The sequence below is a fragment of the Lissotriton vulgaris genome, chromosome 6 (assembly GCF_964263255.1).
Source record: "Lissotriton vulgaris chromosome 6, aLisVul1.2, whole genome shotgun sequence".
Taxonomy (NCBI): Eukaryota; Metazoa; Chordata; class Amphibia; order Caudata; family Salamandridae; genus Lissotriton; species Lissotriton vulgaris.
In genome coordinates, this window is record NC_141694.1 from 696,842,304 (window position 1) to 696,855,716 (window position 13,413).

General features: G+C 43.6%; 1 protein-coding gene across 1 annotated transcript in view; it reads right to left on the reverse strand.

Moving 5' to 3' along the window:
• Positions 1-13,413, reverse strand: part of LOC147707857 (uncharacterized) — a 910,329-nt gene that overhangs the window by 423,837 nt on the left and 473,079 nt on the right. The window contains exon 28 of the mRNA XM_086925682.1: positions 11,348-11,465. Coding sequence (XP_086781808.1) covers positions 11,348-11,465 — 118 coding nt within the window. The remainder of the gene's footprint in view (positions 1-11,347; positions 11,466-13,413) is intronic.

Consider the following 13,413-nt stretch of genomic DNA (forward strand, 5'->3'; position numbering starts at 1 on the left):
GGGTTTCCTAACCTTCCCTCTACCCTTATTGGCAACATACTTAATAAACAGTGGTTTTAAAGACAGAAACAAGCTAGCATGAATGTCTGTGATATTTGTGATGATCATTTCCTGATTTTCACACTGATCAATTTCTATCAGTGAGTTGGAAACCAGGGCTCTGATCTTTTTACGTGCTTCCACATCCACAGAAACCTTTGGCCAACGAACCCTCCTCATGTCATTTGTAAGTACGACAGCCTCCTGTACAGGATTAGGCTGTCGTTCAACCGGCCCTGCAAAACTAAAATCCTTCAGTTCCGCTATCAGAGGTTCGTGGTCACTTTCTGGACGTGGCTTAACTACCATATCCGATACCACAGGCCACATTTTGATATCTACTAGGATGTAGTCAATACGACTGCTATGTCTACCATTAAAAAATGTGTGATTACCCATCCTGTCCGAGCTTACTCGTCCGTTAAGGGCACGTAACCCCCAGTTCAGACAGAGACCTTTAATATATGTGGCTGCTTGAGACCATTTATTGATCGGGGGTATATCAAGTTGGGGGACCCCCCAAATCAGATCCTCTGCTTCAGTTAATAAACCATCATCTTTGCTTAGAGGTTCAAAACAAGTATTTAGGTCACCCATAACAACCACATGACCAACTTTTGAGGTAGAACTTAGGAAGTCATCCAAACAGAGAAGGGTGGTTGAAACTCTGCCACCCGTGATTCCTCTAGCATATACATTGATCAGCAGTATATCCATCCCACTTTTTGTTTTAATACTAACAATCAATATATCTGGACAGTCAATAAATATTTCCTTAACAGACACACCTTCAAATTGGCGAACCCAGATTGTGAGGCCACCCATAGCCCGACCTCTATGACCTCTAATGGCTGGTTTGTTAAAGTTCAAGAAACCTGAAAGAAACACTGGTGTGGTTGCCCAGGTCTCCTGAAAAGACCAAACATCGCCTTGACAAATGAAATCAACCCAATCAGGAATGCATATACGAGATTCAATTCCCGCAACGTTCCAACATCCCAAAATAGTACCCTTTATACATACTCGATCACACGATTTAGTTACGTCTAGAGGGTGGGATTCGTTGGACTGGGGGAGGGGGTTCTTCATGCACGGGGGCAACTGTATTCGTACCTTCCATTAGCATACATATTGACCCAACCTGGGTGGTTGGCTCAGGATTAGCGCCCACAGAGGTGACGTCCATGGGAGACAATGAGGTGGGTACCATAGCCAATATATCAGGCTTTCCTGAGTAAACCATACACCCTTCCACACAGTAATGAGGTTGGTCTTCAAAACTTTTAACAGTGCTTAATGAGTTACTCAGGACAGTTCCAACATCCATACAATCAGAATTAGACTCATCATCCCTTGTTGAAAATGCTGGTCAGTCGTTAGTCGACAGCCCTGATAGTGGGTCATAGAGGTTTCTCAACGGGATATTCCAATACTCATTGGGCTGAGTGGACCTATTTGGATAATGATGTGCTGGGTAAAAACTTAGGGGCTGTTGAATCTGTGGGAAAACAGGGGTGGGGGGAACCAAAGGGTACAGAGACTTATTATGGATTGGGAAGTCAAATAAGGCTGGGGGACCAAGAGGCTGGGGCTTAACCTTAGCCCAACCCGGTGTTTGTAGGGAACAATTGTAGCTAGATTGTGTGTAGGAGCGGTATCGTGCCTCAGGATTAAATTGGGGTCCATAAAAACTAGGTGTAAAGTTGGACCATTTGAGGGAACTTTTAGTGTTTTTAGCAGGAGGTTGATCTGTTGGATTAATCAGGGTCTCAGGATAAAAATAGCTGAGGTTCCTCGTGGAGATCCCTCCCTCATTTCTTCCCACATACCAATCTGAGAGATGGGATACTACTCTGTGGTCCCTAAAGTTGATGATCACTATATCCCCCTCTATATCCTTGGGGCGTACCCCCACCCACTGACATCTTCTGACCGAAACAATATCCCCATTAAGATGAACAGGAAGGGGTCTATTTAATTTCAGCCAGAAGATGACTTTGGTTTTTAGGCTTTCGTTATTTTCCCGATCCCCCTCCGAAACTGGTGGCACACCCGTCATTACAATAACATAGTTCATAGAATCCGGGGGCAAGTCTACATTGTTCCTCCGTGGTAGGGATTTGTGGTATTTAATGTTAGTGTTTGCGGATTTGCCCACCCCATTCTTTACCTGAGGCACTACTCCCTTGGTAGGTGGTTTGTTAGCGACCACCCCGGGATTCGCTTTGGCAGTGCTAGCTGCTCTGGAGGATTTAACATCCAAAGCCGATGCTTTATTTGAGATAGTGCCTACATTAGTTGTACTTTTAGGTTGTTGGCTAGAGATAGTATTTGTATTGCCAGCAACATAGGTTATACCATGTGGTTTAATGGATGGTCTCGAGTCCTTATCAGAGCTAGAGGGATGTGTTAGCTCAATGGTCGCCAGTAGGCGATCCATTTTGTCGCCCATTGTCCTAACACGCTCCAGCAAGGGTAACATGTATGATTTGATAAGCTTCTCTATGATGGCATAGGACACCTTATTAAACCCTTCGATAGCTGTCTCAGGGGTAACCAAATCGTGTAGGTCAGGCAACGGTAACTCAGCATTGAGTGGGATCGGTAACTCAGAGTTTGGTTTGGGTAGAGACGGGGGAGGTGATTGACAACTTTGGCCTTTCCTTTTTACCCCGCCCTTTCTCATTTTTTTCCTAGGTGGGGAACGCACAACCCTCTTAGCCTTGTCAGGCTTGGTTCCAGCGTCACACACACTCTTTGGAAACAGATTCTCGCCAGGATCTATGCAAACCAATGGCTGATTGGACAACATAGGACGAGATTCGGATTCCGTAATCTGGATATCAGGGATGTTTAAATCAATGAGGCTAGAATGGTCAATCGGGGGACAATCTAAATGACCTCCGCTGGTAGCACTAGCACACGGTGGGGAAATAATTGGAAACCTAAATATACTGGGGATTTGATTAATATCAGTAACATCATCTTCAATGGAACTCAACCCATGGGCAGCCGTTTCTTGGGTGAAGTTTGGGTCTGATAGGGTGGGCAGCGGAATTTTCTTTAGTTGCTCAATTGAGCGTCGGCGCTCAGCTCTTCTCTCGGCAAGGAGTAGGTCCATATCTACTTCCTTGGTAGATTTCTTAAAAAATTTATCGAGTGGGCCGAGAACAGAAACACCCACACCTGGGGGTGCTGAATGGCTCATATCCAGACAGTGCACACTATACTATCTGGCCCAAATTACACACTTAGTACACTACTGACAAACTGTAGAACAGTGGACATAAAAAGAAAATACAAATAACAATAACCTGGCCCAGCCCGGCCTCCTACGGCCCCGGACGGCCACAGACGGTCCCGCCCTTGTCCCGGGCTTCTCCCGGGACGCTCCCGCTTAGCGGGTAATGGCCTCACCTTAAGTAGGTAGACCGTTAGTTTGTAGGCGGGCGTGGTGGACAGGGAGAGCGGCCAGGTGACGATAGGCGCGGTGTGCAGAGGCTTCTGGTCTTGGAAGTCCTGCTCCGCACGCTCGCAGCCCTGGTCCAACCCACGCAGCACAGTCAGGCTTCCCAGTGACACAGGAGCGCAGCGGGACCCGCGAAGCGGGTTCCGCAAGTTGTAATGCAAATTAAGGGTCCAGGAAAGCCCTCGATCATCAGCAGCAGACAGTCAGGTTTCAATGGCTTTCTGTATCATACTCTGGTGCTGGCTGGAGAAACATTTATGAGAGCTATTGGCAGTGCAGAAGGTTAACCCGGCAATGTGTATGCCTTGTCTGTGTTGATGCCAGAAAAGACACTTTGAAACTCAGATTAATGTAGTCTTGATACGAAATACAGTTTTTGCTAGAACTCAAGCCAAGGCTGAGAAAGTGGATGGTTATGTAGTATGCCTAAAGACTTTAGCACAAACATGTGACTTTGGGACTCCCTGGTAAGAGAACAACTGGTGGGATGCAGCAAGAGCCAGACAGAATGGTCAATCGGGGGACAATCTAAATGACCTCCGCTGGTAGCACTAGCACACGGTGGGGAAATAATTGGAAACCTAAATATACTGGGGATTTGGTTAATATCAGTAACATCATCTTCGATGGAACTCAACCCATGGGCAGCCGTTTCTTGGGTGAAGTTTGGGTCTGATAGGGTGGGCAGCGGAATTTTCTTTAGTTGCTCAATTGAGCGTAGGCGCTCAGCTCTTCTCTCGGCAAGGAGTAGGTCCATATCTACTTCCTTGGTAGATTTCTTAAAAAATTTATCGAGTGGGCCGAGAACAGAAACACCCACACCTGGGGGTGCTGAATGGCTCATATCCAGACAGTGCACACTATACTATCTGGCCCAAATTACACACTTAGTACACTACTGACAAACTGTAGAACAGTGGACATAAAAAGAAAATACAAATAACAATAACCTGGCCCAGCCCGGCCTCCTACGGCCCCGGACGGCCACAGACGGTCCCGCCCTTGTCCCGGGCTTCTCCCGGGACGCTCCCGCTTAGCGGGTAATGGCCTCACCTTAAGTAGGTAGACCGTTAGTTTGTAGGCGGGCGTGGTGGACAGGGAGAGCGGCCAGGTGACGATAGGCGTGGTGTGCAGAGGCTTCTGGTCTTGGAAGTCCTGCTCCGCACGCTCGCAGCCCTGGTCCAACCCACGCAGCACAGTCAGGCTTCCCAGTGACACAGGAGCGCAGCGGGACCCGCGAAGCGGGTTCCGCAAGTTGTAATGCAAATTAAGGGTCCAGGAAAGCCCTCGATCATCAGCAGCAGACAGTCAGGTTTCAATGGCTTTCTGTATCATACTCTGGTGCTGGCTGGAGAAACATTTATGAGAGCTATTGGCAGTGCAGAAGGTTAACCCGGCAATGTGTATGCCTTGTCTGTGTTGATGCCAGAAAAGACACTTTGAAACTCAGATTAATGTAGTCTTGATACGAAATACAGTTTTTGCTAGAACTCAAGCCAAGGCTGAGAAAGTGGATGGTTATGTAGTATGCCTGAAGACTTTAGCACAAACATGTGACTTTGGGACTCCCTGGTAAGAGAACAACTGGTGGGATGCAGCAAGAGCCAGACAGACCAGGAAAAACTTTTAATTAAGAAATCACCTGTCAAGAAGTATTCGCAATTGTAGAGGGGATGGAAAACACAAATAATCGGATTCATGAAATGAGAGATAATCAGAGTGATAAAGTGAGGTTGTCAGTGGATGAGATTAAAGAGTGTGCTTGTCAAGTTGGTTGTGTGGATGTGGTACAGAGGTTTGGTTCCAACAATGCAAGCTCTCCCTTTTGGAAGGAACTTCGAGAGACACCGAATTGTTTTTACCGGTGTGGCAGTCAACGACACATGTCAGACTGTCCAGATTGTTTTGCAAAAAAATCTACGTGGAGCCTTTGTTGTAAAAAGCCTCTAACTCCCGAAGCAAATTTTTTACAATTGCGAAATCCCTCCTTATGCCTCCTGCGGCCCCTTTGCCATCTTTTAACACCTTAGGACATTGTAATAATTTGGTAAACTTCTTTTATAAGAAAATTGAAGACATCTACCCTACCTTTGCCCCTCCATCAGTTCCCGTAAATACCCTCCCTGCAGATGACCAACCTCGATTATTAGATCCTCTCATTGAGCCAATCCCCCCGATGGATATGACATTTTTAAAAATATACCTCGACTGTCTCAAATCCGGCTCCCCAAGTGATGTTGTACCTCCCACCACTCTAAACCAGGTTTTCAATTCTGTTGCTCCAGTTATTCTGGACCTCATCAACATCTCATTTTCTTCTGGGCTCGTTCCCTCCCCATGGAAACGGGCCATGGTCATAGCTCTTCTAAAGAAACCCACCCTAGACCCTGAAGTTTTTGCCAACTATCAGCTGATCTTGCTCCTGCCTGGGATTGCGAAAATAAGTGGAAATTCAACTCCGTTCTCTCTGCTTTTTTGGGGGAGAATAAACGCCACCACCCTACTCAAACTGGTTTTAGACCTCAACAAGGCATGGAGACAGCCATATTACTGGTGGTTGAAGAAGCTAGAAAAATTCTGGATGTTGGTGGGTCCACGGCTATTGTATAGCTTGACCTTAGCGCGGCCTTCGGCACAGTCAATCACCAACTATTGATTGCAAGACTCAGAGAGATAGGAGTCACAGGAACTCTACGTAAATGGCTGGAGTCTTTCCAGGTAGATAGGTAATTTCAGGCTTTTGAGGACAATTTCATCTCTGAAAGGATGCCTTTGAGATGTGGGGTGCCTCAGGGCTCCTCACTGAGCCCCACGCTCTTCCATGTTGATCTGCACCAGCTGGCGGAGGTGGTTAAGCCCTTTGGTTTTCGTATCGTCTCATACGCTGATGACACTCAGCTGATTGTGTCTCTAAATCATTTGGACAACACTAGGAGCAATCTGGCCAATTGCTTGGAAAGGGTCTCCACATGGATGGATGGCTCTTTCCTAAAGCTGCAATGCAGCCAAAACCAGGATGATGTTTTTGGGTAAGACCACCAACATTAATATCAGCGTTCTCTGTCCAAATTGTCTGGGTGTTATGCCCCCACCCAAAGATCAAATAAAAAGTCTCGAGGTGTGGCTGGATCACAATCCTGAAAATTATTAGGAAAATTCTACCCCTTCTGCCCTTTAATGCTAGGAAATTATTGATGCAAGCCCTGACTCTCTCTCGGCTCGACTATGCCAATGTGCTTTACTTAGGCTCTCCTTGTTCTAACATTAAAAAATAAATTACAAAAGGTCCAAAATTGTGCTGCACGACTCCTTATGCAAGCTCATAATTGGGAATCTGCTAAACCTCATATCATCTCTCTTCAATGGCTTCCGGTCGCCGAAAGAATTCAGTTTAAGGCTTTGTGCACTGCACATAAGTCGCTCTCTGCTAAGGCCCCACCGATTCTTCTATCAATCATTTCCCCCTACCTCCCAAAAAGATCACTGCCCTCCGAGAAGAAACATCTAGCAGCCGTCCCCAGAGTAAACCGTGTTTGGAGTGGTGGATGTCTGATCTCCTTCATTACGGCAAAATGCTGGAATCAGCTGCCAGACCATATTCGGTTTGAGGCCAATTATCTTTCCTTCCGCAAGCTCCTGAAGACTCTGCTGTTCCACTTAATCTTCGGCTCCATCTCGATTGAGGACTCTGTCTCTAGCGCTGGGAGGCCTTTGGTAGCCATGCACTCTATAAGTGTAAATTCATTCATTCATCCATTCATTGCGAGAAGTTCATGGTGTTGGCAGACTCAGGATCAACACAGCATGGTAGGAGACAAAAATTTTGTTGAAACCAAGCTAGATCTATCACCACCGAATGTGAACCCAATAGGTTATGGAGGAACAAAAGTAGATGCTCTGGGACACATTGTCACACAGCGACAGTTAGCAACGTTTACGTGGCCAGGAAAGGGGGGGGGGGATGTTTTTGGGATGGAGACACCAAGGTGACTTTGGCATTCACTTTGAATCCCAATGACCCTGAACTGGTAGTTCTAGTGGTGTAGCTATTTTTGCTAAATTTCCAGAGATTTTTTTAAGAAAGAGGTAGTGTTATTAAAGTATTTTGAGCACAAAATTGTGCTTAAGGGTGTGCCTGTTCTAACTGTGCATAAGGTAAGGAAGCGTCAAGATATGTGTTCTGAAATCTAAACAAATTAAGGTGGACCATCAAAAACTATTGAACGTTTTAGAGTATTTGGCTGTGCTTGATGGTGCAAAATATTCAGTCTGATGGACCTAACATCAGTGTACCATCAAGTCATGCTGCATAAATGTTCCTGTTTTCTTACTTCCTGTGTCACTCCATTGGGAGCCTTTCGGTTTGTTTGCATGTCATTTGGTTTAACACACACTTCCAGAGAGTGATGTCGGTCATGCTTTGAAGGTATTGTTCTTTCAGGAATACTTTTTTTTCCATGCAGGGATAGGAAAGATCATGACAGTGTACTTGGTAAGGTATCGAAGACATTAGCAGATGCATGTCTTCCTTTGAAAAGGAAGGTTTCGGGTAAATGCAGTAACATACTTAGGTCGTACTATTTCGGGAAAGGGTACAAGTCAAAATGGGTTGGCAGAGAACATTTTGAAGGCCCCGGTCAGTGAAGACATTGATCTAGTAAGATCTTTTCTAGGCCTCCCTGTGTTTTATTCAACATTAATTTAAATGTTGCTAGTGTAGAAAAACTACTGAGATTTTTACTTAAAAAAAACGCTTATCTTGTGGGCTCACAAGAGTGTCAGGAGACATGCAATCTTGTAAGAGCAAATAGCAGGCAAAAGCCTCTCCTTGGACACTTCGATGTCAGTAAAATACATTGCTGACCAGTGATGCGAGTCTTCGCAGTTTGGAGGCTGCTGGTCACAGAACCCTGAATGGGAAGAGATGTCTGTATCGTACTCACTCAAGGGTGCTGAGCGTCATTAATCATTCATTGAAAGAGGGCATCTGCTTATTCTTGGGCTATGCAGCATTTACATTTTTTCCAGTGGGGTCTTACTTTTACTGTTAGGTCTGATCATAGACCTGAGGTACAGATTATTTCATGTAAAGAAGTGAAAAGCTCACTCGTAGAAATCATGCAATGGATGGAGGGTCTGTGTGAGTATAATTTTCAAATGGGCTATTCGCTGGGAATTAACAATTGTGTAGCAGACTGTTTGTTTCACATTCACACTGACGATGTAGAAAGTGACAGTCCAGTAATGCCATTTACTGGGTATAAGGAGATGCTATTGGAGAAGATGAATGATAGGATGCTAAGGGAAAAGAGAAGTTTCATTCGGTCAAGAAATATATATTGTAAGAGGTTGGCCAGAAGGTACATAACTACCTGAATAGCTGAGAAATGTTTGGAACGTACAATGTAAGTTAAGTTTAGTGGATGGAAACTTATTCAGAGAGTCCAAGGTAGTACCACTTGTATACGTGAAAGGGACGATTGTTAATCTAGAGTACAAAGTCCACATGGGAGGAATTTGACCAATGCTAGATTTAGAGAATTATAATGGTGGTAAGGTGTGGATCGTGTGGTTGAACAGGGGGCCAAGGGATGTATTTTTGTGCAGAGATTGATACAAAATGGGGTGCTTTGCTCCTATTTTCCCGGTGGAGATGTCAGATGAATCCTGGGCTAAGCTGTGGTTGGATATTATGGAAACATTTGAATTGTTGTGGCCCAGGTGAGCGCTATATGTTGTTGCTGGCTGATTACACCTCAAAGGGGGTGGTAACCAAGTGTGTCAGATTTGTGAATAGTTGACCTGTAATTAAGTTCTTAAAAGAGAAGTTTGGTCAAGAAATGGTACTTTGGCACATTATAACAGACAATGGAGTTCATTTTGTGTGAATTGTTTAAGGGCCTGTCTATAAGTTACCAAAGCAGGGATCTTTATTCTTCCCAAATCAACGGGTTGGAGGAACGCATGAATAGAGTTGTCAAGACATGAATGCAAAGGACAATGTATTCAAGATATTCACTACTCAAGTCAAGTGCTTCAAGAAAACTGGTGAGCACATCATAACACTCCTAACTGTATTACACATAAGTGGCTTTTTTCCTGCCTGAAAGGGAAAATTGTTCACACTAAACTCAATCATGCTCTGGTTAGGAAATAATAGTTGCCTGTAAGCATGCCAGGAAAGCAATAAAAAAGTTATTTTAACAAAATGGAGAAAAGAAATCTGAAGAATTACAAGTCCTGTTGTGGTAGTAGGAATTGTTAAAAGATTGCCATGAAAGGTGGGAGACTCTGTATTGGTGAGGAAATCTGGAATTGTCATAAAGGGAATGTATATGTTTATGAGGCTTTTCATTATTAAAAAAAAATGAAAAGGCATGTGGCAGTGTTTGATTGTGGAAATGTATAGAGTATGTCAAATGCTACAAACTCCTCACCTTTCACAAAAATTCCGATGACAACGTTCCTGCAACAGAGACCGTAGATGTAACAAGGAGATTCAACATGCTGCCTTCTGTGGAGCTTGGGGTATTGCCACAGAGCTGTGTTGAAACCTGTGTGATGGGGGGACTATGTGATAGACTGATTTTGGTTCAATCTGTTGTGTGTGTAGACCTTTGATGTGTTTTCTGTGTCATTTGCATGCCTATTCCCATTATATAACACTGTGTAGTTGCTTCTCTGGTTTAAGATTATTATGAACATTATTCTATTGATGTACGATTAGTAATGGAAGGGGATATGTTATGGTCACTTGCCATAGCAACCTCCTGCTACTGTGCACCAAATGAAGTCACACTGCTAATGTGCCTATGTTTTAAGAGGGATAGTTGGACTGGGAGCTTCCTGATGAACAATCGATGGTTTGTGTACCTCTACTCTTTTTATAAATAAGTCTCACCTTGGTTCACTCAAGATCTTTGTGGTGATCCTTCTTTTGATAATCAAGTTAGCTTTTTTTTCTTTCCCCCCCAAATCATATATGTCGGCTGTACTTATGATAAAGATTAGTTGTGTAGTTGGCAATATGTACATGATTTAGCTTATGTTGTACTACTCTTTTATTTCAAATTTTTTTATAATTTATCACTGATGCTAATATCGATGTGTCAGTGTATTCCAGGCAGTTTATCTCAACCCTACACTATTAAAGGAGGTGAATATGGATAAATACTGAGGTTTTGCGAAAAATAAGGGCTGAGGTCACAGGTGCATAATCATTAATGAAAGGTCTAATAACAATCTAGTATTGATTCGAAGTGATCAAAGTTGATTCATAAATGTGATGACGATAAGGAAAGGTTATGAGGGGCAAGATGACAATGAGGGCAATGTAAAAAGGACATTGATCAATATGTTAGTCTTTTAGGTTTATCCCTCAGGAGTAGGTGCTTGGTGCCTTTGAGTTTAAGCCAAGAATGATGATTGTCTATAGGTTTCAGCAACCACCTCGGCAACATCAAGAGTCTTTCCAGTTCTCACCCGCTTTAAAAACAAATATTCAATTTGCATAACAGACAATCTTTAGTCGCTGTGAATGAGCTTTGTTCATGCTTATCACTATTATATACCAGTTTCAAACACTTGGAAGGAAGCATTCACTAATTCTTCTAAGTGAATCATTTTTTGCTTTTGAACTGTCTCCGAATATTTGAGTAGACAGTCTCTGTATTCAATTAAATCTACTAATTTGATCAATCTTTGAGGATGACGACCTGAGTCAGAATTCTTTAGATTTTCAACTATATGTTTCACTGCATCGGTGCACACCAATGAGCTATGTTGAGGTGTACTCCAAGAACAGAAAAAAAATATTCTTTTGAGGTGGAAAATACATACCCTTTCAGGCAGTGTTTTAAACATGATCAACACCTCTGAAGGGTGAGGGATGAACCACACGTTGAGAACAGCTCGCCCATCAGTCGATATTAAGCAACGTGGGCGCTCCTGAAATATCCTGTATGACGAAAAAGTGAAATATTATTAGTTATTTTGCATAAAAGATGTTTACAGGTACTAACCTAAACAGGTGGCATAACATTAACAAAACAGAAATCATAATAAAAAAAGGTGAGCAATTGCTTGACAAAGATTAACCTATCAATAAAAGGTTGGGCTGGCAAGATGACTTGCTCATGCAATATTATTCTCAGCCATTTATGCAGTGCAAAATTCAAATTGAATTGTGGAGAACAAGTGTTACCATTACCCAATGTAATGATAGTCATGTTGTCAAACTCACTATAGAGGTGTGGTGGCGGACAGGGACTGCCGCACCAGTGGTCCGACTGCCGTATTAGGAGTACGTAGGTCGGACCTCCAGAAAATTGCCGCAAGCAGCAGGAATCCATGATCCCTGGCAGTGGCGCGGCAGTCTTGAGAGTGCAGCATGCTTGGTGGTGCAGCTGCAGCACTGCCAAGCATATTACGAGTTTCCTCACCGCCAGCGGTCTCATGGCCATTCTCACAACATGAAACTGCTGTCAATGAGGAAACATTGCCCCTGTGCATGGGGTTGCATGCAGGTGGGCACACATTGTGACCCACTGTATATATGAACCCATGCTCCTGCACGGCATGGACTGCAAGCCGTGCAGGAACATGGATTGGCAGTCCCGGGCGGGGCAGTTCTAAGGCTTATATATGACCAGGTTAGTCATAATCGGGCGGGCGGGCGGGCGGGTGGCCGTCCTGTTTGGCGGTGTGAGAGCGGGGCGGTGGCACCCGTGCACACCGCCAAACTCATAATCAGGCCCTGAGTCTTCCCACTAAATCTACTCCTCCTTCTGTCCTTCACCTAGACCACATTTATTTTCTGAATATAGAACGTTCCATCAGAGTCAGAATGCCTATGGAATTTACTCCCACCTGCGATAACAAGTGTTTCAGTGAAATATTTCACGGCATTGGTGTGATGGCTTTGCAAATAATACAGACCATTTTGCAAGATAACTCTTGCTTCAATAAGGAAATGGTTGAGCCACATGAAGCATTCTACTCCAAATAACAATCTATCTGAAGGATGAAGACCTTCATTAAAAGGTCAAGATGGATCTTCGGTGTACCTGTGAGTGCAACATTTCCATAGTACAATCATGACAGGATCAGAGTGTGGAAATTATCATCTTCTGTGTGGTATTCAAACAGATTTTTACATTCATTACCCAATTTTCTGCTGAACCTGTTTTTGTTGGAATTAGGACTCTGTGCACTTTAGTTCTGCTGACCGGTAGTAAAGTGTTTATGCTCTGCGTTCCAAACATGGTACAATTGGTGTACCTTAATTGACATATTTAATGTATTAACAAATCTCTAGTATATGGTACTTCATGTAACTAGGGTCTGTAAATTGAATTCTACAAGTGAGCTGCAGCACTCTTTGTGCCTCCCACTAAAGTAGCCCCTAAAAACCCCTGCCCCAGGCATGCCACTGCAGCCTGTAGTGCAGTTTTAAACTACTATTTTTCGACCTGGCAAAATAAATATTTTGCTAGGCCTAAGGTATCATTTTCAATACCTAGGAGGGAGGCACAATATTCAAAAAGTAGGTCCTGGGTAGTTAAGTCCTAAAGTTGTTTTTCACTGTATCAAGGCTAACTCTCCCAATGACTAACACTGGGTTATCTTATTGCACCTAATAGATGATAATATCAGTTTGGAAGGAAATAGTTAAATCCATCTTTACTCATTTGAACTGTAATTTAAAATCCTTTACATTTCAATTCACAAAACACTGTGAGCAAAACATGTATAAAATTAAAGAGCGACATTCAAAAAATGTAAACAAAGAACAAAACGTTAACACAAATTACACCAGCAGAATATTCAAACAGTTGATCGTACAGTGCAATTCCTAAACAGCCCTATAACTTGACCTGTGTTAGGGAACTGCTGCCAGTGAGGGG